The sequence below is a fragment of the Manacus vitellinus genome, unplaced genomic scaffold, assembly GCF_001715985.3.
Source record: "Manacus vitellinus isolate BGI_N305 unplaced genomic scaffold, ASM171598v3 scaffold_60_pilon, whole genome shotgun sequence".
Classification (NCBI taxonomy): Eukaryota; Metazoa; Chordata; class Aves; order Passeriformes; family Pipridae; genus Manacus; species Manacus vitellinus.
The window spans coordinates 3,210,446-3,236,393 of record NW_021940687.1 but is presented as its reverse complement, the minus strand read 5'-3'; the positions used below and the strand labels follow the sequence as shown (position 1 = coordinate 3,236,393).

Here is a 25,948-nt window from a genome sequence, read left to right as displayed (position 1 = left end):
CCATATTACATAAGATTGTAAGTAGTTATAAAAAATTTTAAACATCAAATTTTAAATCTTTTACATGATAGAAGAAATCCCAAGGCTGTCAGTGAAATTATTGATGAAGTATTCTAATAATTACTAATATTAATGGTACTACAAACTGAGATTTTGCTCATTATCTGTATAGCACAGGTAGAAAATGGATCTTCCAACTAATTTAATTTACAGTTTTCCTGTTTTGTTCAAGTTTTCCAGAGAACCTGCCCAAAACCTAGGAAAGTATAATTTAGGGCCTTAATAAAATAACTTCTCAAAAGGCTAAGAGATAACAAGAAATTTAGTTTTGAGTGTCAAGATAAAATCAGAACAGATGTCTGTCTTCATCATAGGGGTTGTTCCAAGAGATCATGGACTTGCCTGGGGTCAGTGCCAAAGCTCCTTTTCTGGTCCTGTACTGTCCATTCACCTTGTAAAGTGGTTCTCAAGTGGAACACACAGAAGGGATGCAGATGGTTCAATATGTCCTCACTGACCACGGATTGTAAAATGTGTTGAGATAAAATGCTATAATAATAATAATAATAATGTTATCACTGGTAACAGATCAAAAGAAAGTAAAAATAGGCTGAAGTTTTGGACCATTTCGCTCATTGCAAACATTTTTTTTCTTATTATTAACTCTGAGCTCAGCCTTTTCTCAGGTTGTGCTGTAACAATGGATAGAGGGGAGATCCTTTAGAGGAATGGGGGGAGCAGAATGGATCCCACAGCTGTGAGAAGTTTGTGAATATGGGGCTGTAGAGACAGGCTGATAACTGAAGTCTGCTGCTCACAGCAGCTACTGAATCACAGATTATTTGCACAGGAATCACTCCTGCTGGTAGGAAGAGGGAAAAGGGAAAAATCCCTGTTTGGAACTCTAGAAACATTTAAAGGGAACTTAGCTGTGATTTCTCACACACAGTAGAAGACACACAGCAGCCTTCCCACTGTAACAAGAGTGGGAGCTGGCAAATCACACCTAGTCCTGGAATGGCTGGCAAGATCCAGCTCTGTCTGTGGGACAGAAAGCTGCTTCTGAAGACTTTGATTCCTTGGTTATTCCAAGGATCACAGCCTGGACAGCATCATCCCTTAATTAAAGCACTGCTGTAGATTTCTAGCCACGGATATTTTCACTGCTATGTTCTTGATAGCGAGTTCCTAATTTTATTGTGGTTCCCTGCAGTTCCTTATCTTGCTGTTCGTGCCTTGACTGCAACCCCTTCCATTCCAGCTGAGGAAGATGAACTCTAAACCTCAGTTTCTGTACGGTGGTAGGTTCAAGCTGGAGGGTCTGAGGGAACTCAGCCAAAGGGAACTCCATTCTGCATCGAATTACATTGCACTGTGGGGTCTTTTTATTAGTGAGCCAACTCACTAATACTTCAGGCAATAATTGTGCCTGGCATTTGATTGAGAGAAGCATTTGACTGAGGGAATTATTTGCTATGAAAATGTGCACAGTGAAATCTTCAGGCCTGAGAGCATCTCCAGGGTTATGTGGTAGAACACAGACCACCATCCCAGTGCTGCAGGTTCTTTGCTTTGGGTAGATGGTGCCATTGTTTCTACACTAGGTGTAGGTTATTATAATCTTTTCTGCTTAACAAAATTATTTTAAGGCATTTTGCTGTTATTTTTTACAAGGAAACCCCTTTGTCTGTTCTGCTCAAAGCCCTTTTCTGGCCTAACGTTATGTTCTTGGCACTGCAGGTTGCATACAGTGATCTGAAACATAATGGTGGTTTTCAGAAAGGTAAGTCCTACTCTTCACTGTGATTGACTGATTAGCCTGAGGCCCAAAGAGGAGAAAATTACCTCAACATCATGGTTCAATCAAAAAGAAAGTAGCAATAATCCATAATCAACAAGGTATAAAATAACTTCAGCCTAGGCTAGGGGAGCAGAGGTGTCTTGACAAACCTGGATGTGCTGTGATTGAGCAGGTGACCTCTGTCACAAGGTGTGGCACTGAAACCACACAAATTACTTCTGGAGTTTTATTCAGCACAAATGAGAGCTGTTAGTCTGTAACATTCTTCATAACCCGGTGCAATGTTTAGAGATGCTTTACACTGGTAGTTTGGCTTTAAAATGTAAGCCCACAAAGTATTTTGAGAGGAAAAAGAAGTATTTTTTTCATTAAAACATTGAAACTATGGCAATAAATGCTAGAGTGTGTAACAAAAGTTGTATGTGAGGACAGCTAGAAAGCCCATTGAAGATCTGATCCACAACTTTGTTCAGTTTTTATTCCATCTTTCTGTTTGAGTCTGTATTAGTGCCTGGAGCAAGAGGTGGTGTTCCTGAAGGCCTGGAGCAGGGGAGTATAACCAGGATGCTAGTGCAGGTGACATCAAGATGCTGCTAATGTCTAGGAAAGGGCAGCTGTGGCTCACCCCTTCCTCCAGTGACAGCAGAGCAGTTCTTGCTTGCTCTGCAGAGTGGCAGAATGTTGCCAAGCCTCTACAAATGTGAAGAGAGGAGCTGGGCTGGATAAAGAATGTTGGTGGGTTTTTTTCCTTAAGAGAGATCATGGATGCACTCCATTTCAGCTACAGCAGGAAGAATACGTATCTAAAAGTTCTCACAACAGAGTCCCCTACATTTCCAGACATTTGGTTTTTTTGTTTGTTTGTTTTTCTTTTTCCTGGTAAAGTCTATGTTCTCAGGAATCTCTTCTGAAAGAATACCACCCCTAATTGTGAGGCTGCCAAGGCACTCCACCAGCATGCACTGTGCCCTCCACCAGCCTGGTGGAAGTAGTGGAGCTGCATCACTGCTGTCTTTGAAAAAGGTCATTTCCTGCTGTGAGAGAGCTGGGTTTGATGACTTGTCCAAAGTCATGTTCTAGGTCAGCTGTGGAGCTGGGAGTAGAACTCAGAGGTCTGTGAATGTACTGCCTGCAAGCAGTAAGAACTTAACTAGTTAAACACTGCTAAAGAAATCAAAGCACTAAAAAAGGAAGGCCAAGAAGTGTTTGCCTGTGAGCTACATGGCATCAAGTATGTCACTGGACTTCACAGTAGATTTTTTCTTCCCAGGGTGATCATGTGTGGCTGGACACTCAACCAAACAGTGAATTTAATGTCCCTATTGGGGCAGTTGTGAAGGAATCTGACTCAGGACGGATCTTGCTGGAGGACGATGAAGGCAAGGTGAGCCATGCCATAACCATAATCATGTAAAAGATGAACATAAAATTTAAAAGTATAAAATACAAAAGAAGGGCCCTTTTGGGTCAGACCAAAGCTCCATCTATCCAGATGGTCTGACTTTGATAATGTTTGGTAGGATATAATGAAAGAAAGAATATAAAAATAAGGCAAGCATAAGATGATGCCCTGGCATTCCCAGCTCCAAGCACTATGAAGATTCAGAGCTTCTTAAAATAGAGGTTATATCTGTATAGTTAAGAAAAAGAAATGGATGGGCTCCAATCCCTAAATTTGGCGAAGCTTTAGGTGAAAACATGATCCCACTAAAATCAGTTAATCCCTACCACATACAATGTTGTAGCTGTGATGACCTGACAGAGCTGCACTCTGAACAGTGTTAAATTTGGTGATGTTCAGAACCCACCTGAATGGCTTCATTTAGTGTTTTAAATCACCCAGTCCTGGGGAGCAGCAGACCAGTTAATTCCTGTAGGTCAGACACCTGTTTGTTAGAACATGCTTGTTTTGATCATGGATTGCACTGTGGTCTAAGGCAGAGCTCCCCTGTGCTTGCCTCTGAGCTGCAGCATCACACATTCAAGGCAGTGCCTTGGCTTTTCCAGGAACACTGGATCACGGCTCGGAACATGCACATGGTGCGTCTGATGCACCCCTCCTCTGTGCAGGGGGTGGAGGACATGATCCGCCTTGGGGACCTCCATGAAGCTGGCATGGTGCACAACCTCTTCATCCGACACCAGGAGCACAAAATCTATGTGAGTGCCACAGTCACCAGGCCAGGTGGCTTTGAGGAGTGACCTCTCTGGCACACTCAGTGGGTGACCTGAGCAGCCTGAGAGCCTTTCACACATGCAGCCCTCTGAGTCCTTTACTGATCAAGGGTGCCAAGGAGACACAACACAGTTTTTCTCTTCTTTCATTTGAGTACTTTGGCTGTGAAGAAGAGAGCTAAGAGCAGACTGCAGTCACAACTCTGTGCACAGGTAGTGACCCTGCTGACTTTCTCCTCGAGTGATCATTTCCACCAGTCACTGACAGTGAGCTAAATCCAGCCTGTGTTACAGCTTAGTGCTGCTCTCACCTGCAGGATCAGTCCAACTAGTACACACTGACATGACTGTCCTCCAGTCCAAGCCAACATTTACTTGATTTTGATTAATAAAATAGATAAGAACAAATCCAGATATTTTGCCCATTACAGGTTTTATCTGTGACTGAGCAATCTGGCATTTTTATTTTCTTTGTTTCTTAGTTTCCAATTTGTAATATGATAATTAATATTCAGGTTTTTCCATGCTTTGCCTCCCATGTTATATACACTACAGGAGAGAAGCTGCCTCTTACAAGATAGGTGTGGTGATGTTTAGAGTAAACAAGGACTGATTTTATAGATGCTGCAGTTATAACTACCAAGGTGTATGTGTAGACCTGTTGTATTTGACTCTAGCAGTCTGCAGTTGTCTTATGTAGTTCTTGAACAATAATATTGCCTTGTGTCTCCACAGCCTTCAACAGCATCCTTAGTTTCAATAGTGGTGCTGTTTACAAATGTTACTAAATCCCTGTGTATATACAGCAGAAGTATAACTTTGCCCACTAGCAAAGTTCAGCTACATCTACACTAGAATACAAAAGCAGCTTAACAAAACATTGCCAAACAGCTTATGATAACACAAAAATGCCAGGTCAAATTGGACTTCCATGCACTTCAGCTTGAGACAGAGCCCCAAGGTGTGGTTTGGCAAGGAGATTACACCCAGCATTCTTCCTTGGGCAAAACCCTCCATATCCTAAAATTTTAACAGCAGAGCCTAGTGAGGAACTGGGCTCTCAGCTTCACCTAGTGTTGCTATGATCTCCCAGGCTCCCCTCCTGCCTCTGTTGAGGTTTATACAGCAAGTGGCTTTGTTGTATTCTTGTTTGCAGGTTTGCTGCCAGCAGTAACGCTCACAACTGTTTTGCAGACTTACACGGGATCGATCCTGGTAGCAGTGAATCCATACCAGCTGCTGCCCCTCTACACAGTGGATCAGATCAGGCTGTACTGTAACAGGAGGATTGGAGAGCTACCACCTCATGTCTTTGCCATTGCAGACAACTGTTACTTCAATATGAAGAGGAACAGGAGAGACCAGTGCTGTGTGATCAGGTGACTGGACCGAGAGGACAAATAGCAGAAACCAAGTCTGGCATGGTTTTGGGGAGCCTTTGTGGAGACAGCAGACTTTCCAAATGGAAGGGCACAGATATAGACAACAGGAAGGAAATATTTCTCCCTTGCTTCTTCATTTTCAGTTTAGGCTGCAAAAGGGACCTCTGAAGTCCACTGTTTTCCCCCAGAATCTTTGATTGTGGCTGTACATTCTGCACATGGTCACTACATATGGAAACATAAACTATGACCCTATGTGATGCAGGGCTATCTTTTACCTTGGAGGCATGATATTTCTGTTACATGTGGTTCCTGAGAACAGACATTTCCTGGAGAGAAATAACCTCTGCTAACCTGAAGATGGAGGGAAGCTTGCTTTCATCCTATAAACAATCCATTTTCTGTTTGTCATCAATGTGAAGAACTAGATAGTCTCATTTCAGTAATATCTGATTATAGCTGAGGCAACTCAGTCAATGTGCTAAGACTAGCATTCACAATCTAGTAATGCAACAAAGAAGAAAAGCAAGTGGTCATTTAACTTGCACAGGTACAGAATGTCTTCCATGGATTTGCTTGGTTTTAATTAGTGGGAGAATTTAGTCCTCAGCCTAAGTCTAAAAAACAAATTTGAGCAGATAAGATGGTGAAAGACTAGAATTTTCTAGCCCTCTATGAAAGAAAGTCTGATCTGCCATTCACAGGGTAAATTTAAGTGGGTTACTTTTTTTTTCACTTGGTCTGCCATTTTGCCACCCTATCCAAAAAAAGAAAGGAAACCTGTAATGATCTTGTTTCCTATTGCAGTGGAGAATCTGGAGCTGGGAAAACTGAAAGCACAAAGCTAATACTGCAGTTTTTGGCAGCTGTCAGTGGCCAGCATTCCTGGATAGAGCAGCAAATCCTAGAGGCCAACCCCATTCTGGAAGGTGGGTTATTTAGCAAACGTGCCAGATTTACCACATTTATCTCAGGATAAAAAAAATCAGAAACAGATGTTTGAACTGTTTTTTCTGCATAACTGCTAAACCCCCTGAAAACAGTGGTGATGCACAGTGGCTGTTCTCTGTACTTCCCTGCCCTGTCTCCATGAAGCCCACAGCAGCTTCCACGCAGTGGGAGGAGGTGCCACTGCAGCGTATCCCTGAACTGCTGGGACCACAAGAGTCCTTGGGAATGCAGAGCCCAAGGCAAAGCCCCCTGGTGTAGCATTCACCTTAGACAGTGGCAAAGCAACATGGATGTATCTGTAGGGGAGCTCCCTGAGACACTCATCTTTCTCTGTACAGGGATCAAATGTGCTCCCAGTAAACCCTTCTGGAGGTGTTCAGACTCTCTTGTCTGGCCAGATACAGACCACATTTGTATAACTGGAATATGTCTTTTAGGACCAAATTATCTGGATGCACAGTGTGCCTGCCTCTCTCTTCAGGAGGCAGCCTGAGACCAGACATTCTCCAGTGCTTGCCAGCGCTGTCTTTTGGAACACAAGGTGTAAAACACTAGCAGTAAAACAGAAGGGCATAAAAAAGAGACGACGTTCATTAACTGTAATAATCCAGATACTCTCTCTGTCCCTTGCCCATCAGCTTTTGGAAATGCCAAGACAATTCGAAATGACAACTCGAGCCGCTTTGGGAAATACATTGACATCCACTTCAACAAAACTGGAGTGATAGAAGGAGCCCGGATAGAACAGTTCCTTCTGGAGAAGTCCCGGGTGTGCCGGCAGGTGAGGGCACTGGCAGGTGTGCATTCTGCCTGCTCCTGTGTTACAAGCTTGTCCTGACAAGGCTGTCCATTGGCCTGTTTTGGTTTTTTTTAGGCTCCAGAGGAGAGGAACTATCACATCTTCTACTGCATGCTAATGGGGATGAATACAGAGCAGAAAAAGATGCTGAATCTGGGCACTGCTTCAGAGTACACATATCTCACCATGGTAATAGCCTCTGCTTTCTTCTTTGTTTATCCATCTGCCATTTGCTTCTCCCAGTGAGCAGTTACAATCAGTAGGAGCTGCAAGTGGTAATTACCAAATATGAACAGTCCTTTCCTTAGAATACCAGGAGCAATAACACCAAAAGTGCTGTGAGCCTCAGTTTCAGAGACTTATTGTACTGTTCACCAGTGGGAAGCAGCTTGAGGCAAGTCAAAGCTTTCTATCAAAGTCAGACTTAAGAAACATAAAGGACATATTAAAGCAGGTGGAAAACATCCCCCCACTTTTCCCAGGCACTCAGATTTCAGAGGAATGCAAGGGATCTCATTCCAGGGAGAACAGCAATCACATATGTGTACCTTAGAGGAAAATGAATAAGCAGAATCCTAGTCCTTATATCTAATGAATCTTATGTACACAATGCAGGCAGCTGGCATTCAATATAACCTCCCACAACTGATGTTAATGTCCCTGTCTGGGTTTATGATGCCATTGTGGTAGCAGTGGAATGTTCATAGGTGAGATTTTTGAAAATAGCTAGTTGTTTGGTTTAGGACATGAAAGCCATAATGAAAATTCTGTTCTTTAGTCTGTATAGATACCTCATATTAAACATGTCAGCTGGTTTGATTTGGGCTGTTCTACAGCTGTGGAAAAAATGGGGCTTAGTCCTGCCTCTACTGAAGTTAGTGGAAGCTAGGCATCTAGTTTCAGAGGAAATCAAATCAAGTCTATCATCCCTTTCTAAAGTCTCAAAAGAAAAACCATTTAAGTTGCTGGAGATTTTTTCAAATGTAATGTTTTCAAAATAGCAGTGATCTTGCAGCAAAAGCTGACAAGTACAACTAGTGCAATTCAGCCATTGTTCATTCCATAAAAAAGGCCCCTGGGTCAGCAGTAGGGCAGTATGATACAGAGATAGGAGGATTGGATTAAAGGAGAACATATCCATGGTTTTGTTAAGGTCAGCTGTTGGCACAAGCTGGCATGTCTAGATGCTGTAGACTGAAATGTCTAGGAATATTTCACTTTTGTAATCATCACACTATATTGTCAGAAATAGCAAGGATAAAAAAGGCATTTCCCCATCTCCATTAGGGCTGAAAATAGTTTCTATCAGGAGCAGCATCCTGGGACCAGGCTTTGATGAAGGTTGTTCTGATGCTGCCTTGAATGCTTCCATTTGCCTTCCACTAGAACCTAATATTTTTATTTTGAGATTTGCCTTCTAGTACTGATCCAATCCTACTTGCTTTGATTTGGGATAAGGGCTCTTAATTGTCAATTGACAAGACAGAGGGAGGAAACCAAAGAAACTGGCATGGCCTTGTAAATGTAGGTAACCTTGTCAAAGCTTCCTGTCCTTCTGTGCTCCAGAGCAGCCTTCCCTTCAGCTTGTCCTTTTGGCCTCCCCAGAATTCTGTTTAGCCCCAGAGAAATACATTACCAAGCCCTCTGCTAATGGGTTCTTTAAAGATGAAGGAAGAAGCAGACATGGGAAGAGGATATAGGATATCTAAATAGGTTTTTACCTTGCATCTTGTGGCAAGTGACTCACAGGATACCCACACTGTGTACAAAGGTTTGTCAGCCTGCAGGTCCCTTCTTCCTTGTATGGGTACCAGGAGGATTTTCCTCACCTGTGGGTGTGGTGCCTTGCAGGGCAACTGCATGTCCTGCGACAGCCGGAATGACGCGAAGGATTATGCCCACATCCGCTCGGCCATGAAGATCCTCATGTTCTCAGATTCCGAGCACTGGGACATCAGCAAGCTGCTGGCTGCCATCCTGCACCTGGGGAATGTAGAGTTCCAAGGTAAACTCAGCACTCTCTGTGCTTGCCTTTCCTCAGGCTCCATGGTAAAGGTACTTCCACTCGGTGCTTCCTGCTTCCATCTGTACAGATCAGGTTGTGCTGCTCTGCCGTGCATTAACAGGTCAACAGAGTTGGAAGGATGGGCAGATAAGCACCATAAAATTCTGATCTGTGACTCCACTGCCTAGTGTTTTGAAAAACAACATCTTATTGTTATTTTGCCATGCCATCAGGTTTCCATGGTTGTAAATAGGCCCTTATCACACAAACTGAAACAACAGAAAGTATAATGCCGTGTTACATTTGCTGATTGTTGTGCTAGGCAAGCCAGAGGACATAGGAGCAGCTGAGTGGTGTTTGCTGTGGAGATAACAGCAGTCATCCTCCTGGCTGAGTCTGGTAAACACTCACCTGCATAGGTGCACTTTTGGTACGGACAGGCACAGTGTGACACCCACCAGTGGGATGCCAGAATCTCTCACATTTTAAAAAAGAGCTCCTCACTTTGTGATACAGGGGGCCTGATGCACTGATGCCATTTGGATTCTTTGGAGTAATGCTGGCTGCTAAAATTAGGGATTTCCTTCATTCCCCTTTGTTGTCCAAATTTCCTACAAGCAGACAGACAAAAAATATTTTCAGAAACACATTTTCTGGAGTCAAATATCACTTCCCCAGACCCTCAACAGCTACTACTTTAAATTAATAACCTTGTCAGTTTGGCTGCTGTTTTTAGCCTGATGTTCTGGAGTTGTGAGAGCCCTGTAGATCCCAGGATCCCTGGGTGAAATCCTTAGTAAAATCATCAAACCCGGGAGTTTCAAAAGAGAACTGGGTGCCCTGCCACATTCCCAGAGCTACGGGATCACAGAAATGCAACTGCATTAACAGCACAGGCCGCTACTGTAGCAGAAATGGTTCCCTCCCAGACCACCTGTGTCCTCTTTGCAGCGGCCGTGTACGACAACCTGGACTGCTCCGATGTGATGGACTCTCCACACTTCTCCATCGCCACCAAGCTGCTCGAGGTAACACACTCATCTCCTCCTGCTCGTTCCTCCTTCACCCTTGTTCCCTGAGCACACCGACAGAGCACGTCTCTGGAGTGTCTGTGCAGGGATGCACATCCAACAGGCACATCCCCTTCTTCCTGCTGAGACTCCAGTCATGCTGCTGCAGGTGTCTCTCTGAGTGGGGAGATATTTAACTGGGACAGCAAATTGCCAGTGAATGCTGCCAGACATGCAGTTTGTCACAGCCCTCTTCCCGATACACACTTTGCTGGATCTCCTTTATTCACCTGGAATGACCAGGTTGCCATGACTGTTCCTCCAGGTGGACTCCAGTGAACTCCAGAACAGCCTCACAAACCTGTCCATCATTGTCCGAGGAGAAAGTGTGTCTAGGCCTCTGAACGTGGCTCAAGCTGCCGACGGCAGGGATGCCTTTGTGAAGGTACTGGTGCTTACAGCTTCCATGTTTGAAGACTTTCAAAGACTTCCATGTTGTGAAGATGCTTTCAGAGCTCTCTGTCTTCCTGGCTGAGGAGTCTGATGTGACATTCACCCAGAGGGCTCCGGGCCTTTCTGGTTCTCAGGCACAGTTTCACAGCAGCACAATAACAAGCAGTAAGCTATGTCCAAAGACTCTAATGATGGGCTCTAATTCCTCTTGCATTTTTTCCTCAGGGAATATATGGACGGATCTTCCTGTGGATAGTGAACAAGATCAACTCAGCCATTTTCAACCCAGCTTCTGAGAAGCATAAGGACAGACGTCAGTCCATTGGGCTGTTGGACATTTTTGGCTTTGAAAACTTCAGCAACAACAGGTAGGAGACTCCAGATGAGAAGCTGAAAAGCAGCTGATGTAAAGGGAAAGAATGAAAAAAACAGACAGACACATGCTTTTTCATCATCATCCTGATTCTCAGAAAAGCAGTGACATTTCCATGACTGGATTTTCCCAATTATGATCATGCACAGATTCCATTTTTCTTCAGTCTTGGTCATATTTCTGCCTCCTCCCCCGCCTTCATTTTAGTGCATCCATTACACAACTATTCCAAAACCTCAGGAATTCTCTCAGAGGAGATGGCTATGAAGCTGCTATGAGCAAACAGCCACTATGTGAGGATGTAGTATGTCCCTGTGTCTCTGTACCAAACTTTCCTGTTCCATTGCATTTTACAATGTCTCTTGGGATACATTTGGCATATAGTGCAAAGGAGACCATTTCAGCTCATGCTTACATCTTCCTCAATGTTCTCCCATCCTTTTTTTTTTTTTTGGCTGCTGCATTTCTCCACTCTTAAGGACAGGACAGCAAAGTCCCTGGTCAGTATACCATTGTACCACTGCTGCCTCTTCCACTGGTGGTTCCAGTCCCAAAGCACCATCTCTGTTTGCTGTTCTCTCTGGGGGCAGCAGCTCTCTTAGTTACCATATCATCAGTCCTTCACAAACCATCAGCACACTCTGCAGTCTTTTTTCAATCCATTTCAACTGATGCCTCTTGCCTTCAACAAGATAATATTCCTCACTGACTTTTGGAGCAGGATCTAGGATCAATTTGGTCCATCTTCTTTCTTTTGTGTTCTCTCCTGTTATTTTATGCTGTTCCCAAAGGCTGCAGTCCACATGGGGCCTCACTGTGGTGAGCACATACAGTGTGCCACAGCAGTTACCAGGTAACACTCAGGTGCAGCATAAAGGAGTAACTAACCAAAGAATTGGTAGTGCCAGTGGGAGCACACGTCACACACTCATGCAGTCGAGATTTTCACAGTTCCCCTTTATCTCTGGAGTTTCTTGAAACAAGTAAGAGATCTTTCCTTGCCTACTCAGCAACACTCAATCACCAGTTGGCTCACTGCTGCTGACCTTTACCATGGCAGAAAATGCCTCTCCTGTATTGCTAAGATTGGCAACATGCAGTGATGGTGTCACCAGCACTGTGGAATTTAGCAGTAGTATCTCTGGATATGTATTTAATACAGAGAATAAACAAATAACAGAGAGCAGTGCAGCACTGGCCAAGGATGACCATGGGCTCTCCTCTTGTCCTTCCTCAGCTTTGAGCAGCTCTGCATTAACATTGCAAATGAGCACCTTCAGCAGTTCTTTGTGCACCACGTCTTCAAGCTGGAGCAGGAGGAATACCTTGCAGAGCACATTGCCTGGAACAACATCGACTTCACTGACAACCGCCAGGCTCTGGAAGTCATTGCACTCAAGCCCATGAACATCATCTCCCTCATTGATGAAGAGAGCAGGTTCCCAAAGGTAAATTTCTGGTCTCACTCGTAATGCCTGGCTTTGCACACAGCTCACAGGTAGCACTTGGTTTTACACAGACAAAAGTGCAAAGGTGGCTTTGGGACAGATTAGGAGAGGCAATGTGTTCTCCCCATAGATGTTTCTTTTAAATTAGCTCACTATACAGCTGCTTCACTCTCTGTTGGAATTTGCTCTTCCTGGTACCTTGCTGTTGAAACTCTTACAGCTGTTCCAAACAAAGGAAGGAGTCCAGATCATTTTACAAGGGCTTCTTAGGAAATATTTGAAATTGTTTGTTGTTTGAGTATTGTTCTGCTCTTGGTCTGGGCTGCAGCTTGCTCTTTCTTCTCCTGATTGACAAACCTAATTAGAGGGAATGTCACCATTGTGAGGAACTGAAGGGGAACTACAGGCCTGTCAGCCTGACCTTGGTGCTGGGGAAGGTCATGAATACATCATTTTGAGCACCACCACAGAGCACATACAGAACAACAAGGTGATCAGGCCCAGTCAGCATGGGTCCTGTTTGACTAACCTGATCTCCTTCTATGACAAGGTGACCTGCTTAGTGGATGAGTGAGAGTCTGTGGCTGTTGTCTACCACAATTCTGTGATTCTGTGAAATGTTATTCTGCAAAGACCAGGCATCTCAAACAGAAGAGCAGACGTGAAAGTAGCATCTGATCTCAGACATCCCTGCAAAGAATTTTCAGCCTCCAGAGCACAGTGAGGCTAAGCAGGATTGCTAGTGCAGGAATCAGATGGCAATGGGGTTGTCCAGAAAAGCCAGCCCCTGCCTCAGCTCATCTGTGTCCTTTGGGTAACAGTTTGAGAGGATCACATACAGGCACACAGCTTTCCCCTTTCTTCCCTAAGAAGAGGGTGGTCCCACAGTCAGGATGAGAAGGCACCTCTTCTATGACTCCCAGAGCACATGAATTCTGAGAGCACAGCCCTCACTGCCCCTAGAATGGCCACTGCACACAGTGCACAGTGTGAGTGCCTCACATGCACCACGAGGGGATGAGATTGTGATGGCACCCCTTGAAGAGAAGCACCCAGCTGACTGCCTTGCCTCTGGAACTCACAATCTGGGCATGCTGACTGGTTTTCTGCTCAGGGAATCTTCCAGGGATCTCTGAGTCCTGCACCAGCTGCAGAATGAAAGAACTGTGCCTGCCCAGGAGAAGGAGCAGGCATCCCTTAGAGTGTCCTGGACAGGATGGCATGAGGATGTCTGGTGAGGGGCTCTGCTTGTGAGGTCCAAAGATCTGAGGAATTCTCAGTGCACCTGGTGATGTCAGTACTGTTATGGGGGCTTGTGTACAGCCCTAGAACACCAGGCCTTAGGCTCTGATGGTGTGTTCTGTCATGGTGCTTGAGAGAGAGGTCTGTGAAAAAGGGAAGATACTTTTGGCACTGCCTTCCTCCAGATCTGCTACACAAATAAGGGCAGAATTTGAGCTTTTGCTATCTCTGATCACCACTTCTGTTTGTTTGCTGAGCACAGGCCAGTGCTGGGGACAATCTGATAACTGTCTGGTTTTGCCTGGTTTTGTTTCTAGGGCACAGATGCCACCATGCTTGTTAAAATCAATTCCCTCCATGGCAAAAGTAAAGTCTATATCCCACCTAAGAGTGTTCATGACACCAAGTTTGGCATCAACCACTTTGCTGGGGTTGTCTTTTATGAATCAAAAGGTGAGTCTTTCTCTGCTGGATACAGAGGGTGAAGAGAAGGGCAGGACGTGCCCTGGGTATGTGGCTGTTCAGGGTAGTGTTGATCTGAAGCTGATCAGGAGGCCAGGAGAATGACTCTAAACCTATCTGCAAGTTACTGTAAATGAGTTGGATTTTGGGCAGACAGAGTGGTGCTAGAGCCAGCAGGCTGCAGATGTGATAATTTTGTTTCCATCCTATAGATTTCCTGGAGAAAAATCGTGACACACTGAGTGCTAACGTAATGCAAGTGGTCCATTCCTCCAAAAACAAATTCCTGAGAGAGATTTTCCAGGTGGAAACGACCCCACCTAGTCTGGGACGTGGGACCATCCGGCATCTTGGAGCTGACCAGATCTACAAGGTTGGCTTACTGGCACTGGCTTATAGAAACAACTCATTTCTCTTCCCTTCCTCTAGCTGTTCTTGACCTCCTCTTTTTTTTTAACCCCCACTGTCTCTGCAAATTCCTGTCCCTTTCATTCAACTTGTTTCTGCAAAGGAAGCTGCAGGAAAGTCAGGGTCTGGTGTTTGTGCTGTAAACAAGTGCACTGTCAACCCTGTCGCCCAGATCTGCATCCCTGGACATCTGTGCAGCCATGCCTGCAGGCTGCCCCACATCCCTCAGTCGTGGTACCTCCCCCACCTGCTGGCATCAGCTGGATGGGTTTGGTCTGCACCTGCCTGGGCATCCATCCAGCATCCACATTGCTCAGAGGGGTGTAAATTATGAAGGGGTTCAAAACGTTCACTGGAATGGACAAGGCACCAACCAGAGAGCCCTCAGCAAAGCCAGCACAGCAGGGAAACTGCTGCTGTGCTGCACAGGCAGCCAGTCTGCTGGGACCAGAACACCAAAGGGGCTCACTGGGCAGTGGGGCCTGGCCTTCCCATTCTTATTGAGGGCTGACAGGTAGCACAACAGAGCAAAGAGCTGTGCTGTCACAGAAAGATACTCTGTCTCCTTCTCCCAGTGACACCTGTAGAGACAGTCTCACTGCCCTGCATACTGCTGCAATTTTAGCTCTCCCTTCTTGCCCAGAGGCTTTATGACAAAGTTCATGATGGCTCGTTGTCACAGGCCCATCTGTGCCTGGTGGTGGAGGGAGCCTTGTCTGTGCTTAGTGAAAATGAGGGTGTAAAGTGTAGTGGACTGGAAACAGCGTTGGGGCAGAGTTTGGGTTCTTTGTGCTGCTCCAACTTTCACAAACTGTGATTTCTGAGCATTTAACAATGTACTGTCATCAGTGTGTAAAGGTACTTTTGCTTTTACTGTTTACATCATCGAGTTTTTCTTTCAGGACGCAGAACAGCTTGCTACCTTACCTCTTATCTGTCTGTTCTCCTGGCACTGTTTTCTGATCCTGTTCTTTCTTCCTCTGTCTTTGTCCCAGTGTGGTTTTCTGCTGTCCAGAACACCTGGCCATGGACAGGTAAACATCCTGGGGGCAAAGAACATCAGAAGTGGTACAAGCAGCAACAGAGAACTGGCTTAGCATCTCTTAAATGCTGTGAATACCTTCAGATTAAATATCAGGTCTATCTACATTGCTCTAATGGTTTTTGTTCCTATAAATAAGTCTGCGTTATTGATAAAAAGCACAGCAGCATGTCAAGAAAGGAGATACTAAATGGGGGCTAGCCATTCCAAAATGCATAGAAATTAGCTGAAATACCCCTATTAATTTTCAAATAGGTGGGGCTACCATTGGGAAGTTTAAGAAGCAGGCTACAGAAAAGAATAATGAACTAAGGGCCAGAAAACACTTTTTTGTCCTGAGGTCCCACAGTTCCTCTCCTGACACACCAGGGCAGAAAAGTCACCATTAAGCCAAAAGCCAACAACAAATTCAGCTTTAACACCGTTCCATGTGTGAGATCATGAGGGCATGGGCTTCAGCCTTTTGTGGCCTTGCCACTGAGGGTACAGCAGAAAGGCCTCTAAGGTCTGGGAGTGAAAACTGCTTTTAACTCTTACACAGCTTAAATATGTATATGCTGTTATCATACCTACTTCAGATGCTTGCTAGCCTTAAGATGCATCAGAGCTGTGACAAGACATTCCCAGGAGCTGTTTTCCAAAAACATGAGTCGATCACTGGAGGGCAGCCTTGCCCTGCAACTGAAGCAGAGGGTGGCAATTTGAGTGTTCAAAAAGGCACTTTAGATGTAAGAACAGAGCAGAATGAAGTACTGTAAAGACCATGGAAGTGAGAGGAGCCACTGAACTTTAAATTATTTACTTGGAAAAAAATAAAAAACCCCCCACAACCCACTAACCCCTCCCCAAACGAGCAAACCAGCTGTGTTGTGCTGCAATAATTAGCTCCATGCCTGTATGTAAAAGGCCACTGGAGCCCTTCTGTTACTTGGAATTTGTACTGGTGTCACTGCAATTTAATGTGCCCATACTGAGAGATAGAAGCTTGAGCCTAATGTGATGATTTGTGTGAAAAAGGCATAGGTGGAACTGTGCTGTCAGAGAAGCTGGGGAAGTCTGGAGTGGCTCTCACTCCAGTAAAAGTTTGCCTTCTCCCTGCTTACTGTAGTATTAATGAGCAAGGTGATCAGTCATCTTAATCCTTAAGAAATAGGCTGTTCTGGATCTTTAGCATTCTTATCTATTATGGCACAAAATGTCTGGCCTGGAGGTTAGTACTGCTTTGGGAGGGGCTGTTTCTCACTAAGCTTTCAGGCACACACCCAGGAATCACACTTGGCACCCAGGCCCTACACTAAACACAGCCTTGGCTGGAAGAGACAGGCGTATGTGGGCTCCTGTAGGTGGAATTTCTTCTACCATAGCCACCATCATTGCTAGAACTTAGTGCCCAAGTAGGTGACAGCACTTAATGGGGTTTCTTTGCAAGAATAAACCAAAATAAATAAGATGAAAACGACCAATTTAATTCCCATGTAGGTAAATAATTTTTTTTCTGAGAGTTGTGTGATATTGCTACGCTGTACAAAAATACAAAGTTTTATTAACTGGCCTCTGACAGTGAATGATGTAGCAGTCAGCACGTGCTTACTCTTCCCAGGGCTTGGATACCACCAAGCGGCTCTCTACTCTGGGAGGACAGTTCAAGCAATCCCTGGAAAAACTAATGAAAATCCTGGAGCAGTGCCAGCCATACTTCATCCGCTGCATCAAGCCTAATGACTACAAGAAACCACTGGTAATGTTCTAACAATATGAGCTCTTGTCTTCAGTAAAGTTTTTAATCAGAAAAAGCTGTCAGTTGCTGTGTAGCACTTTATAGCTGTACTTGGCTGCAGCCAAGAAGAGCTGGAGTGCAGGCTATTCCTGCAATTAAGACAGTAGGAGGATATAACATTGTTAATGTACAGAAACATCTCAAAAAAATACATCCTACAGTAATGGATGGCAAAAAAGCACATACATGTATTCCTGAGCAGAGTTATATAGTTATATTTTCTGTAAAGTGAAAGAGAGTTTGTAGCCCCTCAGCAAGGGGACAAAAAAAACCATTAGGATCCCACAATGCTCATACTATGAAATAGCCTGAGAGAGGAGAGCTGTTGGAGTTTGGAGAGGGGTGATGTGGCTTAGTCTGACACTACAGGAGAAGAGGAATCAGTTTGTCATTAAGACACTTGTCTGGAACTCAGGAGATCTCGATCCGGTTTTACACTTAAACTTGGTATGGTGTTGGTCAAGTGAATATTTTTGAAGTACTGCATGTGGCTTAGTGAGCCTGTTAGAAACAAGCAGCACACCTGCTATGCTTTGCATGGTATGCCCAAAGGGCCTAAGTTTTTCACACCTGCAAATGATATGAACAATTCACTGTTGATCTGGAATTGTGGTTCTGGAATTGAAAATGGTTACTAAAGCCAGAGTGAAGTTAATGGGCTGTATCTTCTGCTCACATACACAGAATTGAGGACCCTCTGGGGTAACTTGTTTATGCCCGTAATGAATTCGTTCAGTGCAATTAAAAAAGCATAGTCGGCCATTTTGCAGGCCCTCTGAGGCTGAAGGTTAATAGATACGTTCTGGGGGATGCTGGATGTGTACCTGCTTTCAGTGCTAAGTCTCCTCCTCCTCCTCGTGTGCTTTCCCCTCCAGCTGTTCGACCGGGAGCTGTGCATCAAACAGCTGCGATATTCGGGGATGATGGAGACCATTCAGATCAGGAAAGCTGGGTACCCAATTCGCTACACCTTCGAGGAGTTCTTTGAGAGATACAGGGTTCTCCTGCCATGGTCTCTTCGACAACAGGTGTGTAAGCAAAAACCTGGTTTAAGGCTAGTTTAACTTTTCCTTATGAGGCTTTAGTCTTTTCCACGGTAGAAAGTTCTTGAATTACTGCTGGCACAGTTGAGAGAGCTGTCATCGCAGGAGCTGCCATCATGGGAACTGTCACCACAGTAATTACAGCTAAATACTTACTCACTTGGGCCTTAGCTGAAAATGCACAGCTGTTTTTAGATCCAGCTGTCATTGGCCTGCTCCATACAGACATCCCAGGCAGGATGTGCCTTCAGATGTTTCTTTTCTGTAATCACATACTTCTCAGGTCTCTGACATCCTCCTCACACTTGAACTCTGGAATGTTTGGCCATGCAGTCGTGTTCCTCCTTTTCCTGACCATTTGAGTTGAACCACTTTCATTCATTATACTGTCAGCCCAGAGGTCAGTAAGACCTCATCTCTTTCTGTTCTTCGCCCTTTGAAATGCAGGGCAGTAGATCCTTACCCATAGCACAGCTGCTGTGTTTCACAACCAAGCCCTAACATCATCATGCTTTTGCACATCAGCTGAAGAATGATGCTCGACAGAGTTGCATCAGCATCTCCGAGGCAGTGCTGGGCAAGGATGAAAGCTGGCAAGTTGGAAGGACCAAGATTTTCCTTAAAGTAAGTAAAAAGGACAGTTTTTTGTCTCTTCTCCTGAAAGACTGGATGCTTCACAGTACAGCTTGACCTCCTTGTGCAAGAGTGGTGACCTAGGAGGACTCGGCTGTCTTATAAACTCTCTTGAATCTGAAGCTGTATCTTTGTTCCTGAAGGCCAAATAATTCAGTAGAGACAGTTTGGTGTAGGAGAGGCTGATCCTGTTCCTGTGTGCCATCTTTGCAGCTGAAACAGTACAGTGCAATGTACTGGAGCATAAAAAAGAATGGGATACCAGGACACTGTTGCAGGAAACCACCTTGCCTGTAGCATTCCCCCAAGTAAAACAGTCTGACTGCTTGTTTATGGCTACAGACAGACCAGGTGTGCTCAGGTGGCGTGTACTCATCCTACTTAAATCCCATAAATGCATTTTAATCACATTATGCTCCATCATGCTGATTTTGGGCCTCTTTCAGACCATGTGCCCAGTTTTCAGAGGTCGTAGGTGTGTGTCTGCTCACCTGGCATATCTTTGTTTTAACAGGATCATCATGACACTGTATTGGAGCTGCAACGCCAAAATCTACTCACAGATAAGGTTCTTCTTATCCAGAAGGTGATGAGAGGATTGAAGGACAGGTCAGTGATTTTGTAAGAAGGAAGTCACTTTGGTTTGAAGCAGTTATCTTTGTGGTGCATCTTAACACACTCTGTGCAGCATTTCTAAGTATGAAACACACCAATCTACACCTTCCACCAGCCCTAAATTCCATGCTCATCATGTAAGAGTGCACAGTGTATTATGCAGATTTTGCACAAGGATTTGGTTTGGCTCAGTTTTTTTATTTTCACGATGCTTTTCAAAATGCAGGGCTGGGGCACACACAGCTTGTATGAAGAGGAAGAGTTGGAAGGAGGATTTGTTCTTAATATTTCTGGTAAACAGTAGACATCTCAAAAGCAAGAAATCCCCATGCAATTTGTGTCCTTCTCAGAGCTACAAGAATTCTCTTATTTAGGATGCTTCTTTGATAGAAGAATCAGATAGAAATTAACTAGCCCTTCTCTTTGCCAAAGATGCATAATTCTTGCATTTTGTCTGGTTTTAGTTTGAAATATCTTCAGAAGGGCAGTTTAGTCACTGTCAAGTAAATATTTGTCCTCATTGAATGCTCTGTGTCATGATTTCTTCTTATTTACCTTGTATCCCCCCAACCAGAGCCATGATATAGGACTGAATCCTGGTTTAGTTTAGTAATATTCTTGACAGTAGAGAGCAAGAACCAAAAAACATGACACAAATGCCCCAAAACTTCCCCCCTTTTTTTTTCAGACTCTGCCTGCTATCTAACAGAGTATCACCTCTCCCTAAAAGCCTCAACTTGCTTTTATTTTTAAACCATCAGAGCTATGTGCCAGCCTTGGTGTGACAGTTTGTACCATGGGAAGTTCATCTTGCTCAGATGGGCTACTTGTCCTGGCAGCAGGACACTGGGGAGCAAGTGGTTATTAGGTGGGGGAGTTAACTTATCCAACCTTGATGTAAGGGGTTTTCAGTTCTTACAGAGCTCTCTGACCACAGCAATGAATTTGGTCTGCAGTTGCTGTGAGTATTTTTGCAGGAAACAAGGCTGAGATCAGACTGGAGACATCCCGGGAAAAAAGGAAAGAAATGCCACCTTCTTCTTTACTACTGTCATAAGAAGCAACAGAGATAACCTATTGTTTGTCACCTCACATGTCTGTCTGCTTAGGAAGCAGTTCCTGAAACAGAGGAAGTCTGCTGTAGCTATTCAGTCAGCCTGGAGAGGCTACTGCTGCCGGAAGGACTTCAGAATGGTAAGATGAAGGTGTACACATATATGTGTGTGTGTGTGTGTTTGTTTGTTTATCTACTATGCCCTGCCAGACTGAGTAGAGTATTAGGAATGAAGATATTCACAAATGAAGGGAGGAGAGGCAAGATGGCAGGGTGTAAGGAAGGCTGTAAAGTCCAAGGAGGACTCTGGGACATCTCAGGGCTTGCTGAATTCTGCTTTCTGGTGAAATAGGAACCCTCCTGCACTGCTTCTCTTGCAATTGCCACATCCATGGCTCCAAGGGTGTGACTTTGCTTGCTTCCATTCACTTGCTTCATGTCTGCTCTGTTCCTTCCCTTGTCATAATCCCAGGCTATCACTGTCACTCTCTGGAGCCATTCCCTGAACAGATCCCCCAGATAACTCCGTATATCTTGTTTTAAAGTCATTTTACTGGCAGGAAAACCAGTAAAGTACCTTTTAAAGCATAAAAGCTACTATTACATTAGCTGCTTCCAGTGTCTTTATGCAGTTCCTGAATTCTGTTGTCTTCTACCCGTCCCAGCTCACTGGCAGTCTCCCTGGTTTTGAAGTGACCCGCTGTCTCTCCCATCCCTCAGGCGATGCTGGGTTTCGGGCGCCTGCAGGCGCTGTACCGCAGCCGGCAGCTGGCCCAGCACTACGGGGCCACCCGGGCCCGCATCATCAGGCTCCAAGCCCGGTGCCGGGGTTACCTGGTGCGCCAGAGGGTGGCAGAGCAGAAGAAAGCCGTGTGTGTCATACAGGCGTACGCCAGGGGCATGTTGGCTCGCCAGACCTACCAGAGGAGGAAGGGGGAGGTACGCTCACGGATAACTTGTTTCTATGAAGTTCCAATCTCACGAACAACAAGCGTTGTTGCAATATAGTGCTAGGTGCGGATATTCATTTGGGGATATTTTATTTTGAGCTCTTGTCAAGCCCAAAAGCAGAGTGTTAGGCAGACTGATCTTGTTTACATTTGCTTTATGTGATCATTAGCATGGGGCAAAACTTCACTGACACAGCTGAAGCGGCTTTGACAGAAGGCAGGAGAAAAGATGTGTGTGCATGGATCTCTCCTGCAAGGGGAGATCCTTTTCTACAGAAAGGCCTGCTAATGGCACTCAGGGATCCATGAAGGGAATCCTAACGCAGTGTGTCTTGTTGTGTGCTACCAGCCCCTGATAGTCCACAGCATGTTGGAGGCCTCTCCATGACCTCCTTTATGTACTAATGCTGTATAAACAGGACAAAGCCAATTTGCAGATTTCTGCCTCTTCCCTAAAATGCCCGATCTAGAACTGAGTCCCTGTTGGGAAAAAGTGCTGGTGTGGACAGCTCGTTAATGGCTGAAGGGACCTGGCTCAGCAGTTGTACAAATGGTCACAGAATGTTGTCCACAGAACAAGCTGGAAGCCAGGAATATCCACCTGGAGGAAGAGGAAGGTCTCATCCAAGTCCTTGGACCAGTGAAAGCAACGGAAGAAGCTATGAGATTACAAAAGGTAGGTATGTTGGTGGAAGAACACTGAGTGATATGTTCCTTGGCTAACAAGACAGCTTGCCCTTGCCTAGACCAGACCTGCAGACTTGTTCAAACATCTGAGCACTGCTATATTTTAAGAAAGAGAAAACGTAGTTGCAAACCTATTTGTAATAACGCTTTGAAAATGGGACAAGCCAAACACATACACGTTTCTGATTGCAGCATGAGCTGGCACGTTAGACAAATATGCCCAATGCTATTACAACCCCCTGACACAAAACCTTTTTAAATTTTAAATGTTGTGGGGGTTTCTGCTGTTAGAAATTCTGTGTTTTCCCTGTATTATCTCTTGTTGATAAAGTTCTTGAATAATTGCACATCATTATCAATAAGCCAACAGTCCATAAGGACAGCTGTAAGAGCAAGGCCCTGCTGCTGATGTGCCAGATCTTTGTGACTGCTTGACACAAGCAACATTTGATTTCCCATTCCACTACTGCACTGGTAGGGCTGGACCTTACTGTCACACACCTTTGTAATAGTGTTTCATCTTCACACTCCTTCATTCTAACAGAATGATGTTCAAGTCATGCCTAACCTATTTCTATGTTTATTTCTATGCCTGGCAACTCAGGAGAGAGAGGAGGCCGAAGCAACACAAAGGAGTAACACACCAACAAATCATGATGTTATCAGTGACCAAGAAATGGTGGACAAAATTTTTGGGTTCTTACCTTCTATGATTGGAGGCCAAGAAGGACAGGCTCCTCTGGGTTTTGAGGTACAGAGCTGCAGACTGGTAATGAGTCATGCTTATCCCTTGTGTAAGTCCACTGACTGCTGGAATTCCATCAGTGGTCAGTTCTGTTTAATGAACTTCTGTACAGTGAAAGAATCACCCAAATTAGTCATCCAGACAGTCGCTGTGACATCTGCTTTCAGAGGTCAGTTCCCAACCGTTTTGGTCACATGCATTTTGAGAACTATATAGCTTCTAACTGCAGATTTGTTTCTTTGGCACAGCCTATTACACTCTGGAGTTTAAGCCAGAAGTTGCCCAGAGTGGTTATATTAAATTTAAGACTTTTTAAAAGCCTTTTGGTTCATTATAACCTCTAATTAGCGTCCAGAGAAAAAGTCACACACTCTTCTCTAAGATAAATACTGTTAATTTAATGAAAAGATATTTTGGCAAAAGGAGTAAAATACAACCAAGAAAAAGCATTTCACTACAACACTCAGTACAAAAACCCATCACACAGAATCAGTGTACTAGCTGTAGTAAAACACAATTCATTGGTTTTAAGTTACCCACAAGAGAAGGAAAAGAAGAAGAAAACAGATTAAAAGAGTGAAGAAAAAGGGATGAAAGAGAGAAGTAGAAAGGGGAAAGTGGAGGCAGCAGGAGAAGAGAAAGAGAGAGAAAAAAGGAAAAATAGTTACCCACTAGATTTGATGGTTCACATGGTTCAGGTTGGTGGTTTTCTGCCTGAAAGGTGGAAGTTCATAACCCAAGTTATCCCATGTTCTTAAAAGCAAAACTTGGTATATACTAGTCCTGACAGCTGTAGATGATGGAATTGCATAGGGAGAGGTGGGCAAAATAGAATGGTCTTAGTGCAGGATATGAACAGTGAGGTAACACCTGGATTTTCCATCAGCAATATTGTTGCTGAGGACCAAGACAGGAAGGCCATATGAAGTGGATGTATCTCAGAAGGACAAGCTCTGAGTCCAAATGATCTGTTGGTAGCAGCTGTAAATGGCTTTGAGGTTAGCTGGAAAGGAGGACCTATGACCAAGAAAAAAAAACCCAAAAGCAAACATAAGAATATCAGAGTTCAGGGAAAGAAAATATGCTTCTTCCTCATGTTCTGCACAGGACTTGGAAACAAAGCCTAACAAGCTGGAGGAGGTGGACCTGGACATGGTTCCCATGAGCGTGGAGCTCGAAGAGGAAGCAGATGGCTTGGAAGAGTACACCTTCCCCAAGTTTGCAGCTACTTATTTCCAGGGGTCTTCTACACATACACACATCCGGAGACAGCTACGGCACCCACTGCTCTACCATGATGACAGGGACAATGTCCTGGTATCTTGCTCCTTCTTGTTGTTGCACCTGCTCTGTCCACAGCCCTAGCTTTACAGCTCCCCTCATCCTTGGGTCCCCTGCCTCTGGCACAGCCCTGGGAGCCAGAGACTCTAGAGCCAAGCAGATGGTCTTCAACACTTGTACGAAAAATAACAGTTCTCATCGGCATTTTTTGGCACTTTGCAGGCAGGCACTTCCCACAAACACCTGCCCAACACAGGATCTCTAGTTACCTTCAGTCTACCCAAAGAGGGAACTCAGAGGTTTGTTTTCACTCCTCCAGAAGTTACCCTTTGGGGGCAAAAATGGACCAGAGAGAAGAAGCACCAGAGCTCACCCATTTCTCTGCCCTTGTTAGGGTTGCTGGTCTGTGAGTTAGGACAGAAGGGGGAGGGCCAGGCATCCAATATTCTGTTGAACCAGAGGGGGATTAGGGAGGGTGTTTTCCTTGATGCTAAGCAGCCTTGCAGAACTGAGGATCCCACGTGTCAAGAACTTCACTTTTACTTGGCTTTCTGGTTCTGGGCAGGAGGGCTCCTGGAAGAGTCCACTCCACTGCCCAGGTGGGTAAATGCAGGGTGCAGTTCAGCCAAGGTTTCTCCACCTCACTCCAGCCACAGCATACCTGCAAGGTGCCAGTAAAGGGAATGGTGAGGGCTCAGCAACCACAGAGCAAATCTGATATTCTCACCAGAGCTGTACCCTCTTCCTTTAGCATTAAAGTGTTGTGAGTGTTGCTCTCATGTTGTTTGACGTGAAACTAAACTCCTCGTGTAAGCAGCAGGAGGAGATGGGAATTTTAACAACTTGGACTGGGTAAAGGAAGGAAATGCTCTTATCTAAACAGGCAGAAATGGCATGAGGCATTGGTTCTCTTGGAGGTGTCTGATTTTGCTTTCTGCTACTACAGGCTTCTCTAGTTGTGTGGGTGATCATCCTGAGGTTCATGGGGGACCTGCCAGAGCCAGCAATGTTTGCCAAGAATTCCACCACCAAGAGCAGCTCCGTGATGACACAGATATATGACACACTTGGCAGAAAAAACCAGGTCCAGTTGAAGAATGACAGCCCGAATATGGTGAGAGAAGCAGGCTATGTTTTTGTTTTCATTTGCTTTCCTTGGTTTCTGTGCTGTTCTACCAAGAGAGAGAAAAGCAAAGGAACCCTTTCATGCTACTGTACTTGAAATGCTACAAGTACAAAAGGGCTCCAGTTAGTCCTGGCAGGACACTGCAGCTCCTTCTGGCAAGAGAGGACAAAACAAAAACATCTTCACTTGAGCATCTTTCTGTCCTTAATGAATCATTCTTGCTGTGCATTGAACTAATTTCCTATAGTGGTAATGTCTGTTGCAGAGAGAAGGCAGAAGGGATAACAAAATTTTGAAGGGGATCTCATCCCTGAAGCTGAAACGGTCATCCAAGCTGACAGGGAAGGTAAGAGGTGGAAATAAATTGCTTCCTTTTCTTCTTGCCTGGAACCCTATCTTCACCTTCTGACAGATGTTATGTGACAGCAACCTCCCAGCTGGGAACTTGTTCCCCTGAGAAGCCAGTGCAGCCCTGTGTGGGATACT

General features: G+C 44.8%; 2 protein-coding genes across 2 annotated transcripts in view; one reads left to right on the top strand and one right to left on the bottom strand.

The window, feature by feature from the left end:
• Positions 1 to 15,552, bottom strand: part of IWS1 (interacts with SUPT6H, CTD assembly factor 1) — a 44,618-nt gene extending 29,066 nt beyond the window's left edge. The window contains exon 1 of the mRNA XM_029963697.1: positions 15,437 to 15,552. Within this exon, the coding sequence (XP_029819557.1) occupies positions 15,437 to 15,537 (101 nt within the window). The 5' untranslated portion in view covers positions 15,538 to 15,552. The remainder of the gene's footprint in view (positions 1 to 15,436) is intronic.
• Positions 1 to 25,948, top strand: part of MYO7B (myosin VIIB) — a 51,385-nt gene that overhangs the window by 1,895 nt on the left and 23,542 nt on the right. The window contains exons 2-26 of the mRNA XM_029963701.1: positions 1,741 to 1,783; positions 3,072 to 3,185; positions 3,809 to 3,961; positions 5,171 to 5,355; positions 6,166 to 6,287; positions 6,948 to 7,090; positions 7,184 to 7,297; positions 8,960 to 9,113; positions 10,065 to 10,141; positions 10,449 to 10,568; positions 10,802 to 10,944; positions 12,187 to 12,397; positions 13,957 to 14,092; positions 14,314 to 14,474; positions 17,152 to 17,289; positions 18,204 to 18,356; positions 18,897 to 18,995; positions 19,519 to 19,613; positions 20,729 to 20,813; positions 21,394 to 21,612; positions 22,198 to 22,299; positions 22,915 to 23,061; positions 24,163 to 24,372; positions 25,283 to 25,450; positions 25,728 to 25,808. Of these exons, the coding sequence (XP_029819561.1) occupies positions 1,766 to 1,783; positions 3,072 to 3,185; positions 3,809 to 3,961; positions 5,171 to 5,355; positions 6,166 to 6,287; positions 6,948 to 7,090; positions 7,184 to 7,297; positions 8,960 to 9,113; positions 10,065 to 10,141; positions 10,449 to 10,568; positions 10,802 to 10,944; positions 12,187 to 12,397; positions 13,957 to 14,092; positions 14,314 to 14,474; positions 17,152 to 17,289; positions 18,204 to 18,356; positions 18,897 to 18,995; positions 19,519 to 19,613; positions 20,729 to 20,813; positions 21,394 to 21,612; positions 22,198 to 22,299; positions 22,915 to 23,061; positions 24,163 to 24,372; positions 25,283 to 25,450; positions 25,728 to 25,808 (3,348 nt within the window). The 5' untranslated portion in view covers positions 1,741 to 1,765. The remainder of the gene's footprint in view (positions 1 to 1,740; positions 1,784 to 3,071; positions 3,186 to 3,808; positions 3,962 to 5,170; positions 5,356 to 6,165; positions 6,288 to 6,947; positions 7,091 to 7,183; positions 7,298 to 8,959; positions 9,114 to 10,064; positions 10,142 to 10,448; positions 10,569 to 10,801; positions 10,945 to 12,186; positions 12,398 to 13,956; positions 14,093 to 14,313; positions 14,475 to 17,151; positions 17,290 to 18,203; positions 18,357 to 18,896; positions 18,996 to 19,518; positions 19,614 to 20,728; positions 20,814 to 21,393; positions 21,613 to 22,197; positions 22,300 to 22,914; positions 23,062 to 24,162; positions 24,373 to 25,282; positions 25,451 to 25,727; positions 25,809 to 25,948) is intronic.